This window comes from Hydra vulgaris, chromosome 04, assembly GCF_038396675.1.
Source record: "Hydra vulgaris chromosome 04, alternate assembly HydraT2T_AEP".
Classification (NCBI taxonomy): Eukaryota; Metazoa; Cnidaria; class Hydrozoa; order Anthoathecata; family Hydridae; genus Hydra; species Hydra vulgaris.
This window is the reverse complement of record NC_088923.1, coordinates 3,932,501-3,955,000: the sequence shown is the minus strand read 5'-3', so window position 1 is coordinate 3,955,000 and position 22,500 is coordinate 3,932,501. Positions and strand designations below refer to the sequence as shown.

At 25.4% G+C, this 22,500-nt stretch overlaps 1 protein-coding gene across 4 annotated transcripts in view; it reads left to right on the top strand.

Moving 5' to 3' along the window:
* LOC100206499 (nitric oxide synthase 1) overlaps window positions 1-22,500 on the top strand; it is a 101,549-nt gene that overhangs the window by 64,459 nt on the left and 14,590 nt on the right. For all 4 annotated transcript variants that reach the window (XM_065795272.1, XM_065795273.1, XM_065795270.1 and 1 more), the window contains exons 9-18: window positions 1,573-1,636; window positions 5,701-5,769; window positions 5,858-5,941; window positions 6,574-6,680; window positions 6,819-7,068; window positions 7,168-7,211; window positions 13,570-13,644; window positions 14,270-14,444; window positions 14,869-14,989; window positions 18,193-18,271. In XM_065795272.1, the coding sequence (XP_065651344.1) occupies window positions 1,573-1,636; window positions 5,701-5,769; window positions 5,858-5,941; window positions 6,574-6,680; window positions 6,819-7,068; window positions 7,168-7,211; window positions 13,570-13,644; window positions 14,270-14,444; window positions 14,869-14,989; window positions 18,193-18,271 (1,068 nt within the window). The remainder of the gene's footprint in view (window positions 1-1,572; window positions 1,637-5,700; window positions 5,770-5,857; window positions 5,942-6,573; window positions 6,681-6,818; window positions 7,069-7,167; window positions 7,212-13,569; window positions 13,645-14,269; window positions 14,445-14,868; window positions 14,990-18,192; window positions 18,272-22,500) is intronic.

Sequence of the window (22,500 nt, the reverse complement as noted above, 5' to 3'; positions counted from 1 at the left end):
AGTCACTTCTTGTGATCATTGTGCTGCATAGACAATTAAAAAAATACATAAAACAAGAGCAAGCGATTCTGGGGAGAAGTTTTTTACCACCACTACATAAATTATGATTACACAAAAGCAATAATCTTGTTTCTTTATCGTATGCCTCCTATTATTTTATATTTATTCATTTTAAATATTGGTTTATCTCTGCATATGTGTATTTGTTTTAAAGTAAGTTAAACTTTCGTATTTTATGAAGATTTATAATTACTTATGTCCTGTTTTGTTTTAAGTATACTTTAACAATAATATTACTGTTGACTACAATTTGTGTATAAGCTTTTTCTTTTCAAAATAAATCTGTGTTTTGAATATCTGTTCGTTTTTTTTTTTGTTTCTATTACTTATACTCCTTTATATAAAAATTTTTTTCAATAGAATCGTTCTATGTTTACTTTCTCTGTTTTATGTTTCTCTGCTTTTATTGCTCTAGTTCAAGCATCGCAGATTACCTACATCTTATCTACAGATTATCATTATTATCTACAGATTATTATTATTATCATTGATTATCAGATACATCAAGTATAACAAAAAAAAATTCATTTACCAATTAAATCAAAAGTTTTAAAAATCATTAAAATTAACTTGGTGTGTCTATACTAATCCAACATTAATAAAAAATTGTACAACTGTATTGCAGAAATTTTTTGGTTGTAACTTATAAATCAAATAATATACAAGTTCCTCAGAGGTCAAGGTGTAAGTAAAAAAATCAACATTAGTGAAAACTCAAGTCAAAGTCAAACATTTTTTGTAAGACGGAAAAAAATACCATTTCAGAGGAAGAGTCAGGTCTTTCCAGAGATCACCGTAGAAGAATCAGTTCTTATGATTTTTATTGTTATAATAATATGTATTTACAACATTAAGTTATGATTGACCTTGACCTCTGGGGTTCTCACTTATATTCAAAGCTACATACATTTACTTATCTAATTAAGTAAATAATTAAAAAAAATAATAGTCAAAACTTAAATGTAAATTAAATTTTGAATGTTGTTGAAATTTAAGATATAAATACTGTTTTTAAAATTTTTAGCAATAAAAAATTTACTTTTTTTTTCCACTGTGTTGACCTTAAAGGTTTATGGGGTTGCTTCAGTTGAGTAGGGTAATGATATTTTTAAAATTGCTTATATAATTCTCTTGTAAGTCTCCTATAGTTGGTAAACAAGAACCTTAATGAACAAAGTCACTGCTAGAAAAAAGTACTATTTAGGATGCATTTGCATCACATCACAAAAGCTTCTTTAAGGTAAAAACTTTCAATCTACAACAATAAAAGGCATTGAATATGAATTGTTATTCCCTAAATAGAAAATATTTGATAAAATTTATATAATTTATAGAAGTATATAACAATGTGATTGCATAAAATGTTTACTAAGTTTTACTAAGATGTGTAAAATTAAAAAATATATTTTTCACCAAAGAAATATTCAGGTATTTAAGAAATTATAAATCTGTTTTCATTATCTAAAATTTATGCCTTAAAGTTAACAAGTAATTAACAAGTTGATAATTTAGGTACATGAGCACAGAAATTGCTGTCAGAAATTTTGGAGATGAAAGTAGATATAATTTATTAAAGGTTAGGATATTTTTTAAGTTTTTTAAATTTGATTTTCTTTGTTGCTTTGCACTATTATATATATATATATATAATGGTATAATTCATAAGGGAAGTTCCATGCTTAAGTAAGTTATTTTAAGGGAAGAAAAATGATTTCAAATACCATGTTATCATTGGATTAACATACGTTTGAAAATTCTTAATTTTGATTAATTATTTGTGTTATCTTTTTGCTTTTATTTATAAATTAAATCATGTGTCAAACTTACTAAATAAAAAGTAAATAAATTATAATTTAATTAAATTGTAGGTAAAATATAATTATATATTTATAAAAGAGTAGAGGCCAGCATAGAGCAATAAAAGGAATTACTTTTTTTATCTTAACTACCACAAAATTTATTAGATTGTATTTTAACTTGCAAATTTTGAAGCAAAATGCTTTTGCTTTAATTGGTTTTTTTTATTTGATTTAATATTTGCTTTAGATTTGCAATAATATAATATTCTGAAAGTAACAAAAATTGCGTTTCTTGTTTATTTATACTTAAAAACAAAAAACAATATGTCTTTTTCTTGTTTATATAAACAAAAAATGCAATATTTGTTATTTACAGGATAGTTATATTGTTTTTCTGTTCCAAGTATAAATAAGCAACAAATATTATTTACTTGCAGGACAGGTATATTGTTTTTCACTTTTAAGTATAAATAACAAGAAATGCAATATTTGTTACTTATAGGACAGTTATATTGTTTTTTACTTTTAAGTTTAAATAAGCAACAAATGTAATATTTGTTACTTATGAGTTGGTTATATTTTAGGTATTTTAGGTAGTTAAATAATTATTTATTTTTGGAACTAAAACACTATGTAACTGTCCTGTAAGTAACAAGTATTTTGCTTCTTGTTTATTTATATATAGTAACAAAGAAAAATATTGCTATTCTGTAAGTAACAAATATTAGCCTTTCCAGGCAAGGGGTGTATGGCATTGTTGGTTTTTTGAGAAGTAATTTTATTAATTAAAAATTTTTCTTGTCATGAATTTATTTATATTGTTTACAATAAAATAATCACACTTTTAGAAAAATAGAAGATTATTTTAAAGATCATGCAATACATTTTCTGTATGTTTTTTCTACAAATTACAAGCTTTGGTGGGAATATATGAGTGCAAGAGCAGAGAAAAGCTTTCTTAAAACTTGTTACAAGCATATGCTGTAATGTTAATATTACAAGAATATATACATAACAAGCGTCATTATTGCGCTGTGAAAAAATTTCTTTAGACAAGTATTGTCTTCAGGTTTTCACACTAGCTATCCATTTATTTGTTAACTTATTTATTTGTAAACATACTTATTGGCAAAAAATTTGACATAGAGCTATAAAAGTTTTTACTGCTTAAAAAAAAGTTTTATAGTTTTTTATTGTAATAAAATGCAGGCATTTTAAGAATTATCACAACAATTGAAAATTCCACCATAAAAGTGAATAATATATAAATATTAAAATATAAAATATAACTCATTACATAAAATAAAAATTATTATGCAATAATATAGTGTAATAATTTTATTTTTTATTAGTTAAGCAATTTAATATTTTATCAATGTAATTTAAACTTTTAAATTTTATTTTAAATTTAAATTTTATTTTTATCAAATAGTCCAATATAATCAAAAGCATTTGCATTTAAATAAGCGCTCTTTTAATTTTTTTTTTTTTTTTTTTTGCAACAACCATACCTTTTAAAAAGCATTGGTGCTAATTACGCAACTAATTTTTTTTTTCATAAAAATGATTTAGTACACTTTTGTGAGAGCCATAAATTGCTCCTGTTTTAGGGGAGTGTAGGCAAGCGCTAATTACAAAATAAGATAATATTATAAAAAATCTTTTAGCACTTATTTTTAGTTTTTGATTCTTCAAAGTGTTCTTCTTTTGCTTTTATAACAGCAGCACAAATTCTGTGCATCTTTACAATAAATTTCTGCAATGATTCAGTTGATATTTGATTTCAGCGTGTTTGTATGAGTACCCAAAGGTGTTTTTTATTGGTTGGTTGCATTTTTTTTACATTTTTATCTTTCACATCCCACAGCAACTCTTTTGGGTTTATATATAGCAACTGAAGAGGCCATTCTATATAATTTAGTTATCTTTGTTTTTCTTTGGTTGTGATATAATTTGGGCAGAATTTAGAAGCGCGATTAGGATAGTTATCCTGTTAAATAACAAATCTGCAACTACAATTCTTTTTCCGCATGAAAATACACATTTTTAGAGAATGTTGTGGCATTTTTTTTTATATGTAATGCCCTTAATTCTCCCAAAGTCATCAACTTTGTTTTCAGTAAAGCATCCCTAGACCATGACTGACCCTCCACCACAGTTGACTTTTGTGTTTATGTATTGTTTTACCTTTTTTCCAATCAATGGATGAATATATTATAGACAATTTCTATGAAAACTTTCAACTTTAATTCGTTTGTTAACAAGAATTGAGTTGAGTTGTATAATCTATATGTTTTTTTGCTTATCTCAATTTTTTAACTGTATTTAACAGTTTTTTGACAGCAACACATCCTTTCAAGCCATAAATGCAAAGAAATCATTTTACAATTGAAACAAAAACAGTTTTTTTTCTGAGTAAAATTTAGTTCTTGAGAAATTTCAAGAGCAGTTCAAATACAGTTTCTTTAACTTTGAACACAGATAAATTTGTCTTCATGATTCAGTATTGCTCTAGGCTTCTTCAAACAATGACGACTCTGATTACATAACGTTCATTGCTCCTATGACTGCACTTTAAGTAAAATTCCTTGTGTAATGTCACAATAATACCTTGTTTTCTATACTCAGCTCTGTTTTTTTAACCCATTTTTCTTCAATTAAAACATAAAATAACTTTTCTTTAAATTTCAATACTAAAACAAAATTCTTTAAATTATTTCAGCGTGCATAGCAATTATTCTTTAAATGTTGCAATATTTAACACAACTAATTTTTTGATTACTTTCAGTATAAAAATACTTTAAAACACAACAGTAAAAAAAAGTTAATAAAGTTAAAATTACAGTATCTTCAGTTATTACATCAAAATATATCCAACTATAACTGCAAAATGTATCCTTAATATTCATTATTGTAATGATGATAAACCTATACCCTTCACAAATAGGTATGTTAATGTCTTTATAATGAAGTGTCATAATAAATGCCTTAAATTAATGTTATGCTAGTTTTGAATGTAAGGAGATTTTTGAAGAAAACTACGTAGATTTTAAAAAGAAAGCAAGTTAACCCAAACTTTTGACCTCTAATATAAGTTTGCAACATTGTTTGCTAATCAATAGATAATTACTTATAAATGCAAAATATGTATGCTAGTAATTACTCTAAGCAATCAGACATTGCATGTGACCTATTGATTCCTATGCAATGCGTGATGATAATGTAAGGTGATAATGCAATAATATATTGATGAGCAAGTGATGTTGTAAACATACTTAAATATAGTAATTTTTTATTTCATTACAAACTTTTTATATTAAAAAAACTTTTACATTCAACTTGGATGTAAAATTTTAAAATGGCTTGTTATCATAAGTTATCATAAGTTCATACTAATAATAATCATAGCACAGTATATCTAACATAATCACAGAGCATGTACTCCATATTTTGGAGTTCTCATGATCAAAAACTTTAAATTTGAAAATCATCAATACCAAGAAGGACTCTTTTAAAGATTTTTAAAAAGTAATAATAAATTTTTGGATTTATATTAATGACTTTCTGTTTTTAGACAAAGTGTTTATAATAAACTTGATTCAACTTCTTTTAATATATACTATATTTAAATACTATTTTGTTATTTTGCGTTTTAAACAAATTAATGTAGGAAATAAGGAAAAATTTATTAATACTATATTTACATTTTAATTATACAATTAGCATAAGCAATTTTTAAGTTTTTAGAAAAAATCAACATTTAAATTTATATTTTGAGAAATTTTAGATTTTGGCTTTAATTTTTACTTCTGTTTTTTTATTATTATTTTAAATTTTTTAGCCAACTGCTGAGACTTTAGTGGATCATCACAGTGTGGCCGAATCTTTTATAAAACATCTTCGTCAAGAGGTTCTTCAAGTTTTTTAAGGAGGACACTTAGCAAAATATTTAATATTAAAAATCTTTAATAAAACTAAAAGTTTCTTAACACTTTTAGAACAAATTGCGTGGTGGTTGCCCATCTGATTGGGTGTGGATAGTTCCTCCGCTTTCTGGATCTGTATGTCCAGTATTTCATCAGGTAATTAGAGTATCTACCATTATTGTTTATAAACTTTTATTAAAACTGTTTTTGTTTTTTTATGAATTTTATTATTATTACTAAATGTTTATACTTGTTATTAAACTTATAATAAATGTAAACAGTATAAACAATTTGGCATTAAGTTGTAGAATATTTACAAAAAATTTACATGTTTAATGAAGTTTATATTTTTTCAATTAATTTTTAATTGTTCCAAATAATAGGTTACTCCTAGTCAAATTGCTAATAATTTTTTCACATTAGATTTTAAATAAGATTAATTTTATGGAAAAGTGAACTATAAAGAAATTTTAGTTCAATTTGTTATGTAAAAACTGAACCAAACAAAATTAAGTTTTATAAAATGTAGTTGCAAATACTATAAGCTAGTTGTAAATATATAACTTTATGTTACAAATATATGAATTTTCTATATGTTAAGAAATAGTATTATATAATAATTGGTTGCAAATAGTGCGCTGATGATTAATTAAAAATTATTTTAAAAAATTGATTATCTCTCAAATTTTTTTTATATTATGATTTGTATAGCAAATATGCTCCTCCACATTTAAATGCATTTGAATTTAATTTTGAAAAAGAAAAGAAAATATTAAAAACTTGTTTAGGAAATGCTTAATTACAAACTGAATCCATCTTTTGAATATCAAGCTGACCCTGATGTATGGAATACTTCTCATAGTAACAAGAAACACCTTTTTAAAAAATCTGCCATGTATGTTTCACACATTTTTTTTTGTTTTTTGTTTTTTGTGGAAGTTAATTTCAAATTTTTATCTTTTTTTGAAATTTTGTTAACCTTGTTCAACAAAAAAATATCAGTTCACCTATTTATGCCCACTTTTTTGGTTAGTTTTATCAAAATGGCTGCTACAATGATGAGTAATATTGTTGCTAAGCGTCACAAAGTTACTATTTTATATGCAAGTCAATCAGGTAAAGCTGAATCATTTGCACATGATTTACGCAAGATATTTCAAAAGTCGTTCAACTCAAAAGTAATTTGCATGGATCAATATAAGTTAGAAGATTTAGAAAATGAAAAATGCATATTAGTTGTTGCAAGTACAACTGGAAATGGTGAAGCTCCTGAAAATGGCGAGGTTTTTATTTTAACTTTACTGATTTTTTTGTGTGCAAAAGTTATTTAAATATAATTTTAATATCTATAATTATGTTTCTATAATATGTAAAATTTTTAGGTTTTTGGAAGAAAGTTATATGAAATGGCCTATCCAAATGAGGGGTAATTTTTAAAATAATTTATACATTTGGTACAAACAGGTTGGTAAATTAAAGGAAATTATGTAACAATTTCAAAAATGGTTATTCATAAAGGCAAAAGAAAATTTAGCTTTTTTTCCACTATTTTTCTTATTTATCTTCGATAAAATTATAAGAAATAAATTTGTAAGCGAATTATTGAAATTGCTGTTAAGAATTTGGGAAAACAATATTGATAACACTGATAAACAAATAAAATTTTATTGTGCAAATCTTGTTAACTAGGTGGTTTTTTAAAACAAATTAAATATGCTGATTTCAAATATGCAAACCATTTTTCACCATCACGTCAAGTTGTAAAGATATTTGGGTTCAAATCTTTAGTATTTAAGGTAAAGTCCCTAATATTGGCGAAAAAAAAGTTATTCAAAAGTATGTCAACCTGGGTCTCAAAAGAAGCGTATTTTCATAGAGATTTTAGAAAAGATAAATATTTTTACTTAAAATTTATTGACAAAAAAAATTATGTGAAAAAATGCTAAAGACTTTAAAAAAAATTTTAACAAAATGTTTCTCAGCAATGATACAAAAAGTACTAATCTTTATTACAAACAAATACCATTTTTAAAATCTCTATGAAAATACGCTTCTTTTGAGACCCAGGTTGACATACTTTTGAATAACTTTTTTTTCGACAATATTAGGGACTTTACCTTAAATACTAAAGATTTGAACCCAAATATCTTTACAACTTGACGTGATGGTGAAAAATGGTTTGCATATTTGAAATCAGCATATTTAGTTTGTTTTAAAAAACCACCTAGTTACCAAGATTTGCACAATAAAATTTTATTTTTTTATCAGTGTAACTTTCAAAAAATTGATAGTTAAAGATAGTTAAAGTTATGAATGAAACACATCAATGCTGATTTATTTAGATAGTTCATGCAAATATTCAATGCAAAAGAATATAAAGAAAGGACTTATGTATATTAATAAGAAAAAAGCTGTAGCATGTCATATAACTTTAAAATTAATTGTATTCTAATTATTTCTAATGAAAATTCTTGCATTTTTTAAATTTTTTTATTTTTTATTTTTATCAGGTTTTATACCTACTTTTAGGGAGAATGACAGCTTGATCAATAAAAATGACAACTGCATTTTTTTTATTTAATAAAAAAGTCAACTAAGTAAAAATATAGCAAAACTAAAAATATTTAACTATTCACTATCATGAATTTAATATGAATTAATTTATTTGGAATTGATAATTTTTTGACAAAACACTTCAAACCAAATAAGATGGTCAGGAAACACTTCAAACCAAGGAAAATGAATACACAGAAATCTTTTTTCAAACATCTTTATACTCTTTAAAACATTTATTTAGAATAACCTGGATTTTATATTTTTATTTTAAAAATTATTTTTTGTTTATTATTTTTATTACATACTCTCAACTAAAATGATTTTAAAGAAGCACTGAATAATTAGACTATTGTATTACACAATTATATTTACTATATTTATTATTATTTTACTATTATTTACTGTTATTATTTTTATTTTTTTCAATTTTATACTATTTGTTGTTATTGTTGTTGTTTTTATTTATTAGTGTTGTTATTATTATTATTGATGTTATTATTATTTTTAAAACTAATACTATTATTACTTCTATTTTTATTACTACCATTTTTTTTTATTACTACTATTTTTATTGTAATGTTAAAGATATTTACTTTAGATTTGTAATTGTACTATTTGTAAGTCCTTTAGAATACTATTTGTACTATTTGTAAGTCCTTTAGAATAGTACTTGTACTATTTGTAAGTCCTTTAGAATAGTACTTGTACTATTTGTAAGTCCTTTAGAATAGTACTTGTACTATTTGTAAGTCCTTTAGAATAGTACTTGTACTGTTTGTTAGTCCTTGAAAATTTACAATTTGTTTCAGAATATATATAGTTACTAACTAGAAATCAAGAAATCAATTGAAAATTGAAAATTAAAAAAAAAGTATCATTTAAATGAAAACAATATTTAAATGAATCTTAAAAGCTAGAGCATAACCCTTTTAAGCCACAGAATGGGCTGCAAATCCTACTGGGAAGAGAAGAGGATGGGGAGCTTATATTGTGAAGCAGATCATAAAAATTTTAAAAAGCCTTCTTTGAAAAACACTTTTTTTGGTATTTTGTTGGGTTTTTTTTTATAACTTTAAGCAGCAACTATGATAATTTGTTTTCAAAACTTTCTAAAACTGTTTTATCCTGTTATTTGCAAAGCATATTAACGTTCATTTCCATACCAAGCCTTGTTTAAGGCTAAACATAATTTGCACCCCCATCCCTAAAGGGGAAGGGGCATCTTTTAATGTCTATTAAGTTGGCCTACTAGTTACTGAAAACTGTAAAGTTATATATAAAAAAACTTGATTGAATATTTACATTATTTTTTCTTGATTAAATGGCATTAATTAATTAAATTAAAAATTAAATGGCGTTATTAATTAATGAAAAGCAAAATGTAAAGAAATTTTTTTTTTCTAAATTCGAATTATTTAAAAATATATTTAGCAATAAAAATAAAGAACTAATGATTTTGAGGTCGTAAATTCTGCCACTATGTTTAAAGGTGCTTTTAAGACTTGAGTCTCGCTTCCAACAACCTTGCTAGTGCATTTTTGACTTTATTAATCAATAAATTAAAAAATTATGCTATACTTTAAAATGGTTTAAATGTATACGATATTTTTCAACCATTACTGCCAAGATGGCGATTTGTGTGTGTTTGTGTGCTTTATATGTATCAAAGGAAGCAAATTAATTTATTATTATTTTACTAAACAAATATGATTTCTAATGTCATTTTTAAATAAATTATTATAATCTAACACAGCTAGTGCATTTATAACATGTACCTTTTATAAAGATGTTTTAAATGCAATCTTTACACATAAAAATCTTTGTTTCTTTAAAACACTCTACAAAAATAATACACAATAAAACTTATTAATATAAAAAAGATTTTATTCTTTGTATTTTGTAAATATTTTACATTGTAGTTGAGAGAAGTTAAAGCTAGAAATATGTTATATACAAGCTCAAAAGACAGGCTAGCACAGGAAACATCTAATTTTCGTTGATAAAGTAATACACATAAGAGTAAAATATAACAAGTTGAGCGTTTTATTGCTTTTTTTAAAAAATAAGTGATTATAACTTTTCTTTTGATTAACTTTTTCTTTTGATTAACGAAAATTGATTTTTTGCTTGTGGGTCTTTATTATTTTATATTTTTTGTTGAAATATTTAAAGAATACCTAATACTACGATGATAAAATTTTTGAAACAAAAAACGATATAAGTTTATTGCAATAAAAATTTTTTGAAAATTTCTGGAAATTTTGATCAAAATTTCCCTGAAAATCAACAGAAATTCTCAACCCTAATAATAATAATAATAATATGATAATAATAATAAAAGTAATAACATGAAGAACTTTATTATGATAAATGAATAATAACACTTCTTTTAACTCACTTAAAATTTAAAAAAATCAAAATTTGGGTTTGGGCTGTGTGGTGTAACTGGTATTTATAACGTAACTGATTACAATCTTTTAATTTTATTTATAGAAGCAACATTTTTGATAACTTATCTGAATCTTTAAACAAATAGCCAATTTTGTTGTCAACTATAATTAAATCCAAAATTTTTGACTTGGTTGACATCATCATAAATGTCTCAAGCTTATCATTACCTAGTGAGGAACACAGCCTAGTTTTGATGGTTTTTAATTTACTATATGACCAATGGCAGCTTACTTGTGAGAATGAAAGTGTTTATAGATATTCGTAGACCAGAAATAAATTTGAATAAAAGGTTGCATTCAAGGAATGTTTGAATAAAATAATATAGCAACATTTTAAACATTTTTTACAAGTCTCTACACAATTTTCAAAGTTCTGAAAATGCAATTGTTATAGAACAGACATCTTCGGAAGATACTCTCTGTAGTTCTAGTTTTGCTGACTCCACCACATTCCAAGCAATTAATTCAGACCTCTTATTTGCAAATATTCAGAAGACAACATCCTTATACAAATAATTGTATAAGGATGTTGTCAAGATTTAACACAAAATGGATTTTGTTTAAAAACTTGCAAAAGAGCATAAGGTTCCACTTGTGGAGCATCATAAGTTCCAAGAATTTGCTCAAGCCTCACCTGTTTTGACCACCAGTGTGTTTCACCAACATTTTGTAGTCTTTTCAGTTTTGCAGATCCAACTCCTTGTTTAACGAGAACATCCATTTAAACATTTGTTTACAAGATGTTTTCTACAAAATTTGTTGCAGACAATATTAACAATTTGTATCTTTCTCTGTTATACATCTCAATAGTGAAATGACAGCAGCATTAAGGGATTTAGATTCTTCATGATCTTTAATTCTTTGGTATATGTTGAAGAACATTTTAAATCCATGTGTAAAATTACAGTAACTACTGCAGCAGGTTCTGATGCATGGTCTGGTTTAGTTTTTTCGGGCAATTTACTAATGGTAAAAGCTGACTATATATGCTGTTGAGGACTGAAGGACTCTATAATTGACATGGTACTTGCTTTACTAATTTTGTTAGGCTTTATATTCAATGAAAAAGCATTTTCTTCAATTAACAATGGGTGATAAGAGTTGCTTCTTCAACAACATTGTTAATATGTTCATTATTAAACAGCAGCTTGCATTGTTTAGGATTACAGTCTGATTGAAGCAAATCACACTTCTTCTTTTCTTATTTTTCTTAGGCACTGCTAGACTGTCTATTAGTCTTACTTGATGATGTTTCAGATTTTGTAGCGGCTATCTGTTTATTGGACACTAAAGAATAATATAATATATATAAATAGGTGTATATAAATATATAATATATAAATGTGTAAGTTAAGTTAGTGTCTCTAAAAATAAAGTGCTTAATGTTCTTAACAAACTCAGCACTTCCTGATGAACCTACTGAAGGTAAAACAGACTGTAGAAGATATTTAAATAAGTGTTTTTACTAATTTATATATATATATATATATATATATATATATATATATATATATATATATATATATATATATATCACTTCCAACAAAGCTGCGAGCAACCCCTATTAAAGTTGGAAGATACTGGAAGAGAAAAGATGATGTTTATAAAGCAAGATAACGATTAACAGAAAAAACTAGACGAATAAGAATTTTTGGAACACTTAGGAACAGTCACAGTAAAAGGATGAGACTTAATTGAATGGCAAGTAACACGAGAATGAATATATAATAATAGTAGGTGGCACTAGAGACGCTAGCTTTTTAAATCAGCGTCCATTGTAGTATTTATAGTGGTTGCTTGCAGCCTTGTTGGAATTAAAGATGTTTAAAAAAAATATACAAAATTGGGTTGTGAAATTCAATCTTGGGCTGAAATATTACCAAATGACTTTGAATTCTTTTAATGCTCACTTTAGGCCTAATGGTTTAGTTTTCTGAAAATATCTTGTGCCATATACTAAAAAGCAAAACTCCAATATAAAAAGATTAAAACCAAATTTAAAAAATGTTGTTTAAATTAGAAAATATAGTTAAACAACATTAAATAAAGCTAATTTTATCTCACAAAATATTTTGTTATGATATAATATTCTTTAATAACGTTTTAAATTAATTTTGAAAAGTCTTTTCAAATTTTAAGTTAAGTTTTAAACTATAACAGTTAAAATATTGCAAAGTGAATCATTTAGATATTGGCATTAAATTATTTTAATTTGAATTAAACTGAGTCATACAGACGATGACACAACAGTCAATTTGACTTGCTCAATATCTGCTTAAAAGTTTACCACCATTTTGTTTTTACAAAATAACCAATGATTTTTCACTCTTCTCAGATCTTCAAAAGATGCTTATGTTTTTTATTGTTTTAATTCATATTATTCCTTCTATAATACTCCTCCTATTTTCAAAATAGAAAAATGTATAAAGATTTCTTAAATATTTCAACTCTTTAAAAATTAGGGTAAAATTGATTTAAACTGTTACCTATCATAGTCAATGCAAATTAACTATGATAGTTACTATGGTTACAAAGATGGGACAAAACAACACTTATTATTATTATACACATATGTATATATTATATGAAAGCCACACAAAGTTTGTAAACTGAAGTGAGAATTGTTGGACTTAAACTTACCTGTATTGTTGGGCTCAAACTTACATAATGATGGGCTAGATTTAAATTAAATTGGGTTGTGCAAAAATTTATATTGTTGTTTTGTACTGTCATGTAGGGAAGTCTGATTTTTTTTAATGCAAAATTTTGAATTTATAGTGCAAATAGTTTGCGTGTGATTCATCACCGTCACACATCACAACTTGCTTCATTTGATGAAAGTTTTCACATTCTGTAGGTTTAATTTTTTTATTCATTAAATATTCTTTACTATAACATAAAAATCTTTTGATATACAAGAAAAAAGACAAAGAAATCCAAATAAAAAAATATTTTATTTTAAATATATACTTCACCTGTATAAACTTTAAGAGAAATTGTTATTTAAAAATTTGTCTTTTCTGGATTTAAAACTTTTTTTTTTAACAGTTAGCTTCTGAAATGAATAAAGTTAGCGTTTGCAACTTTTTTATAATTATTTTTCTATTTCAACCTAAATACAGTTACCCATTCAGAAAAGTTTTTTTGTTTAATTTAATTTTTTTTATAACCTTAACTTCTAATGAGAGTAATTTTAGAAGTACTGATGTCACTTTACTAATAATTCTCTTGTGATTTTATTACTACTGCTGTTATTTGTAATGGTTAGTTTATAATACATGATTATTTAACTAGTTCTTATTTACATTTTTATTTCTAAAGTAATTAGGTTATTTAGCTTGGTTTTAAATTTTTTTAAAGTCTTTTTTTTAAAAATATAGTTTTTTTTTTTAATTCAAACTATTTTTTTAACTGATTAAGTTATTCACATTTTTTGATGAAATAAATCGTTTTTTGTATTTGAGCATAATTAATTTAGCTTTTCTGTATTTGGTCTTGGTTCAAAGGCTTATCCAAATTTTTGTGCATTTGCAAACTCACTCAATAAACTACTTAAAGCACTTGGTGGTGAAGAAATTTATCCAATTGGAGAAGGAGATGAACTTTGTGGTCAAGAAGAAGCATTTAAAACATGGTCACATGGTTGTTTCAAGGTAAATTTTGAAAGTGAACATTGTTTTTTGGTTGTTATTCTTGTTTTAATGTATAATACTAAACTAACTGATGGTCACATGTTTGTTTCAAGGTAAACTCCAAAAGTAAACGTTGTTTTTGGTTTTTGGTTAATTACGCTAACTTTTATGTTTACTTGTTAATTATGCTTACTTTATTTTCATGCTTATTTGATGTTATATTTATAGACTAGATAATATTAATAATATAATAGATATATATATATATATATATATTAGATATATTATTAGATTATTAGATATATTATTAGATAATTAGATATATATTAGATAATAGATATATTAATAATATAATAAATATTATATTATTATCTACAATTTTTTTTATAATAAGTAATTTTCAATTATTTATAGTTTCAAATTTGTATTCATTATTTTTACACAGGCTGCATGTGAACAGTTTTCTGTACAAATAACAAATCAACTAACACAGAGTTTACTATTCCGCAGTGAAGATTATTATGTAGCATTTCCTGAAATGTTTATCATAAAATCTTTGCATAAAGGTGAATGTTTTTTTATATAACACAATACATATTATATTTAAGGGATTTGTTTTAAATAATATAGAATATTATGAATAATTAGACCAATTACTCGAGCTTTTCAACTATTCAAATAATGAATTTTAAAAAATGAAAATATTTGAATACTTGAATAGTTTATCAAAAGTAAAATGGCGTATTAACAAAAATAAAGAATAATATTAATTCGATAAAAAAACTTTTAATAATTAATTTTTAATGATTCTCTTATTATTTTAAAGTTTGTTTTTTTCATATAATATATATTTTAAATATATTGAATATTTCAAAGTTTAAACTTGTTTTTCTTTTTGTTTTAATTGAATCTGCTCTTTCAGAAGCTGTTGAGGTTCAGTAAATTGTTATTAAAGTGTGATACAAAATGTCCAGGGTTGCTTTAATTGACCATATTCTTTCTTCAGTTCAATATATTTGTCAATTTAGCAAGGATTTTGTGTGTTTTGTGGATTTGAAATAGAAATTTTTGCATTTTGGAGTTAAATCATCTGCATTAGGTGAAGAAGAGTTAGCGTCATTATTAATATTGACATGCTCATCTATAAACATTTGTGAATGTATTTGTTCCATAACTTTGAAATTGCCACATTTTTTTAGGAACATTTAAAATGATCATTAGAACTTGGTATATTTCAACACTGTAGATAAATTATCAGTCTTTAAAACTGTATCTCTACTTTTGTTATCCTTTTTTTGATAGCACATATCAGTTTCTTTGGCTGATTTGCTTTGGTTGCAACTCATACAAAAAAATTTGTAAACTCCTTCAGCTGTTATGAGCTATGCAACATTTTTTACTCAATTCAGTAAACAGGTAGTTTTAACTGGTGCAAGACGCTGACATCAAGAAGAACATCAACAGGTAGTTTTAACTGGTGCCAGAACATCAACAAGGTTTTGTAGCGCAAAAGTATTATTTTCTAGAACAATTTGATTAAGGATTTGTTATCAAAATTCAATTTGATTAAGGATTTGTTATCAAAATTCAATTTGATTAAGGATTTGTTATCAAAATTCAATTTGATTAAGGATTTGTTATCAAAATTCAATTTGATTAAGGATTTGTTATCAAAATTCAATTTGATTAAGGATTTGTTATCAAAATTCAATTTGATTAAGGATTTGTTAATATATTCGGATAGAATTAAAAATTGGGGAATCATTACACTCAAGGAATTCCATTGAGTTTTTATGTCTAATTTTAACTTGAGTTTTTTTCCCATTGTTTTAGACATTTTGTTGCAAAGTAGAATACTTTGCTTAGTTTTCCATTCTAGTTTTTTAAACATTCTTATAATACCTCTTAAATTGGTGATAATTTGATCAAAGTCAGTATTCAATTTCATAATATACTCATTTACTTCACCAAAATCTAAATAACAATCAGAGTACTGATCTTCTGAAGAATCTTCTTTTATTTCTTCTTCCATATCATCATCGACCAAATCTTCAATATTGTCAAACATCTCATCGGGTATATAGTTTTTTGGTTTATAAAAACAATCCATCACAGCTAAATGCAGTGCATGATTATGGCAAAGTTGATTTAAAACACCTAAGAGATTGCTATATTTTTTCATTATGACTGCTGGATTGTTAGTTGATGCAATAACATTATTTTTAAAGAAAATTCTAAAGTCTGCAAACTTACCTTCAACCAAATGTTTAATTGTTTCTGAATTTTCCTGCCTTATATTTCAGTCAAACCAAAAAAAACTATTTAATTTTATTTGAGTCTATTTTGAGCACATAAGTTGTTACATTCACATAATGTATAATAGTGCAATCTATCTATTTGTCCACTGTAATTGCAAATTTATGCTTTGCATTTTTTAAATTGTCAAAATTTTCCCAAAGTTCATTTTTTTTTATAAAAGCTGTTGATACACTTGGAAATAGTTGTTAGACTTTTTGGCATTTTATATCTTTTTTGTTGCACATAACCAGCAATAGCTTGAGATTTACTAATTGCTGTGATCGCTGTTCCATCAACAGCCACAACTTTTTACAATATTTCATTTAAAGATTGTTTTTTAACAAATTGCCAAACAGTAGTTGTTTCTTCTTTTTTTTTCTTCTTAGGGATATTTTTTACAACATATTTTCACTTGATCCTGATTTAGATATCAATATCTTATGTTGTAGCTTCAAATAGTTAATCATAGGATTCGTTGAACTTTTCCATCCTATGTTTGTGTTGCACCTACCACATGTGGCTTCACCAAATTTTTTTTTTTTTTTTCTAAAAAACTTCCATAGCTTCGATTTTTTTGACATGGCTAAAACTAAAAATACTTTAGATGTAATTATGTAAGAAAATCTCACAAATTTTAATTTCCACCTTATATCATGCAGAAATAAATTGTATTTTTATGAGAAAATCTTTTATCAATTTTTAATAAATAAATTAAATTTATGCAACAGTTATTAATTATGAGTATGTAGCATTTACATAGTAAACGAATATTAAATTTACAAACATTTACAAGCAATTTAAAAAACCAACTAAAATAATGCCACACAAAATAAACACCATTCCAAAAATGTATTTTTGTTTCTCCACATCAAGTCTTTGTAAAAACATTTAGAATTTTTTTTTGTATTTTTTTTGTATTTTTTTTAATAGTAATATTGTTATAAAAAGTAATATTTTAATAGTAATAGTTCTTTTTAATTCTAATATTTACATTATATTTTGCTGCATAGTTTTCTTCTCTTTTTTTTTTTTTCATTTTAAAGTTTAGTCGTTTCATTTTAGAAATTATTCAAATATTTCAAAAAAAGTACTTGAATATTAAATAGTCAAAAAACATACAAATATATTCAAATATGAAGTATTCGAATACTCAAGTTAGATGGTTTATGTATATAACTAAATATTGGATTTAATTGATGTTTATCTCTGTTAATTTTTTTTTGTTTTTTTTTTTTTCTCAATAACCTAATTTAGAGACTTTTTTCTGGTTCTTATCACTTGACTTTGGTTTGGTAAACTTATAAACAAAATTATAAAAACATTTAAGTAATAAGGATTTTTAGATCCCTCTACGTTTCGAAAACAACTATAAAAATATAGCTTTAATAAATTGAAAGATGCTTTTATAAATTAAAAATATTAGATTAAAAATAAATCAAATTTTATTAAAATATTTTTGTCTTATTTTCAGAACTTGAACAACTTCATCAAAAGACCGTTGAAGCATGTCAAATAATATCTGTGACAAACTTACAAAATATTGAATCAAAGTAACTTTTTATAATAATTTTTTGTAAAAGAACTTTTATGTGTAAAATTCGTGTGAAATTTTTTGGCATCAAAACAAAAAATTAAAAAGGGTTATTACTGCAAATATTAATTTGCAATTAAAATCTATGTTTATTTTTAATATTGCACGTCTAAGTCATTAGGTATATGCAATTCTTCATGATTTTAGAGTATGTATTACTAAATGCAAAGCCAGTGCATTAACTGCATTAAAGAAGATAAAAAAATTGAGAGGAGACTACAAATATTGCATTCATGTAATAATTTTCTGTACAGATTTATTGAACAATTCCCAAATCCAATCCCCTGTTATTTTATCTACTGATGCCCCATCTATTGCTATTTCAGTGTAACATTATTTGTGAGGTTTTATGCAGACTGTCTGCATTGTAAAGTCTGCAATTTAAAATTTTTTTTATAATCTTTTATAAATATAAAAAAGTACTAAAACTGTTTTTGGTTAATACTTATTTCCTTCCTGCTGGAAAATGACATTTGCGGTCCCAATTTTTACAACTCTGGAGATTAAACAGACCTCTTTAAAGGGATCCAAAACCTCCGAGACGCATTGTGTTCATATTAAAAAGAATGATAAAAAAAATGTTTGGGCTAAATTTTTTTGATTGAAACAAAAGAATAAATGCATACCAAGAAAAACAAACATTTTTATTTTAGTCAAAGCTCTATATTCTATACTAAGGCGTATATAATGCTGTTTATTAAAGGCGTATATAATGCTGACATTTTAGTCAAAGCTCTATATTCTATACTAAGGCGTATATAATGCTGTATATTAAAGGCGTATATAATGCTGACATTTTGGCCAACAACAAAACAGAGAAGGCGAGCTTCAACTAAAATAAAATGTTTTTCTTGGTATGCATTTATTTGTTTATTTTAATCAAAAAAATATAGCCGAAAAATTTGTTTTTATCATTCTCTTTAATATGAACACAACATGTTTTGGAGGTTTTGAACCCCTTTAAGTATCCCCAATCAGCAAAATCATTAATTTACAAACCTTTAATATTTCTTATTGAAGCTATTAATTTTCCTTTTAATGCTGCCTTCTTAACTGATATCGTGTATTAGAAATGTTGAGGCATGGGCTATCGCTCTTGATACATCAAAGGAATTCAAAAGGTTGCCTTTTTTTTACCATACTCATCATGTTTTTATTTCTGATTCTATTCTATTCCCCTTCACTAAACTTTGTAATAAATACTGTTGTCATAGTATCATAGACTGGTTCTCCTAATGTTTTTCTCTCTGATAGCTATATCAGATCCAACAACATTAACAATGAGTAATTATAATTATTACAATTTCTGAGCTTAAACAAAACACATATTAACAAAATGTGGTAGTGGTGTAGTGGTAAAGCTTTGTTTTTCCACACAGCAGCCTTGTTTATCAATGCTCATGTTACAGAGTTAAAGAGTTGAAAGTGTTAACCACAATTTAAAAAAATAAAAACTAATCTCTTTAACTGTAGTAGCCATCTTAGTCTTGAAATAGTGAGTAACAAAAAAAACGTTTTTGTCCCTGCTTTTATAAATACCATCATGGTTACTGCTCAAATGAGCTATCATTATATGATCTATAAACCAAAACTCAATCTCACTTGACTCATCATACAGCTAAGTTTTATCCTTTTACTATGACTGTTCCTTTATACTCAAAAAAGTTTCTTTTTTTTCAGCGAATATTAGTGCTTTTGAAATTTCTCCTTTCTTCGTGTTGCCTGACACATAATTTAAAGCTTTTTAGCTCTATTTTTTTTTCTTTTTCTTCTTCTTTATTTTCTGCTAGCTCTCAACCTTATTATTGATTGCTTGCAGCCTTGCTGAGAGTGAATTTGTTTTTGAAAAAATGTTCTGTCCATCGATGTAGTTTGTTTAACATTAGGGATTTGAGAACAAACTAAGAATTGTTTAAGAAATTTTTATAAATTGTTAAGCACAAAGGAAGCTTTTTACATTAAAGTAGGCTGCCTTAAATGTCCAACTACTGACTGGGACCCTACCCCTACCCTCCCTCACCTTAAAAAAAACAACAACAACAACATATTCAAATAAACTTCTATCAATAATCATAGATATATTATTTTAAAAAAAATGTGATTCATTATTGGTATTTCAACAGCGAATGTTTGCTCCAATGGTGATTCATTTTGGCACATTTTGCTCAACAGGAAAATTTTCTCTTTTTTGTGGGTAAAACTATAAATTAATTAGCAATTCAAATGAATTTAAATAACTATACATAACTTAACAACGTGCCTATTTACCAAAACATTTTATAACATACATTCTTCACTCACCTTTACTCTTTCCTGCCATGTTCTACTTTGAGCTCTTTTTCCTCTTTTACATAATTGCAGAAGTCACTACATGTCATTCTCAAATTCATAACACATTGAATTGTATATTTCACTATGTTAATAAAAAGGGAGTTGCGCTCATCTGTCCACTCAGTTTTAATTGATGAAAGCACACTTATAGCATGTGTATTTTACAGTGGAAAGGCAAACAAGTATTGACACATTTTCAATAGATTGCCTTTTCTTTCTGTCTCTTGAGTCTTTTATGAAATATTGAAACTATTTATCATGCACATCAATAATTTCCTTTTCTTCGCATAGTTCCTTTTCGATAAAAGATTTAATTTCCGTAACTTTTTCATAAATTGAATCTGTAAACAGTATACCTTTTTCAATTAAGGTACTTTGTTGAGAAGCATCCATGAAAAAAACAGTGTGCTTGGCCATTGGAACGACTACTTTGCCAAATAATTAATTCCAACATTGAAAAAATTCTCTACATCATTTTCAAACTCTTCTTCTTGCATCATAGTTTTTCTTAATATTTATTTATTTTGTTGTATGCTGGCTTTTTTGAATACCTAAAAACTTACAATTTAATCTTTCAGTTGATTGTTTTTTAAAGTCCTCCAAAATAAGTGTAACTTTAATAACAGTTATGTTCGATTTTTTGATTTTCATAATTTGTTTCTCAAACAAAAAACATTTGGCTGTGCATAAAAAGATGTATACTTCTGATATGAGGTTTCTGAAAAAATCTATCCCTGTTTTTGGGGGATTTTCTTCTTCCGAGAAAAAATTCTCTAATAGTTCCCACAACTTTAACATTCTTTGAATTGCTGAAAAAAACAATAACCACCTACTTTGTAATAATGTTGTTATGTTAATTCAGTGGGCTTGCAGAAATATTTAAGTTTTTCATTACTTACTGTGTGTATCTTTTTTCATAACTTACTGTGTAATTTATAGTTTATAAAATTTTAAATTACATTCTGATACTACAGATCAACAAGACATTTACAGCAGTAGAAGCCGTATTATGAATAATGTGTGCAGGGCAAATGACTATATTTGGAGACAATATTTCTTTTATTTTGTAAAACGCGTTATTTATCCTGTGTCATTCTCTCCTTCCAAAATTAGCCTTTTGATAAAATATTATAGTTGCTCAATATATCTATACAAAATGCTGTTATTGTATTGGTGGTTTCATAAGGCAAGATTTGTAACTCAAGGAGTTTAGTTTTTAGGCTATCAAATTCCATAACATAATGGATGATTATTGGAGACATTTTTATGTATTTGTGATTACTTAAATCTGTAGAAATTTAATAAAAGAAACCATTTGTAGTTTCTGTTATTCTAATAATCCCAGCGGATTGAGGTGCTAATATATTTTTAACTGAGCAGTTGCTTTTGAACTTGCAGTAGATTGCTTACTTACAATTTTGGAATCTGGAAACATAATGGTACCGAGTTTAGTTGTGTAGTTTATTGAACTGATTGTCTGATGATGTTCAACACTTTTATATTCAGTTGTTAATTATGCAGCACATATTAAAATATCTTCTAGAGAAATTATGAAGGAAAGACAATATATCTCTTGATGAAGATGCCGAAAATAATCTGGAACTGCGATTACCTGATTTAACGCGATCTTTTATGCTTGATTTTTTACTAAGACTCACTGATATAAAGTATTGCATAATATCTGGTTTTTCCTTTTTTAATTTTAGGGCCACTTTTTTGTAAAATCTTCATAAAAGAGACACTTCCTTTTTGGTATGTTTGTTGAAGTACTTAAATAAAACAAATAATTAAAGTACAAAATCAAACTAGCGCTAATAATAATAAAAATCAATGCCAATACACTACAGATAATAAGCA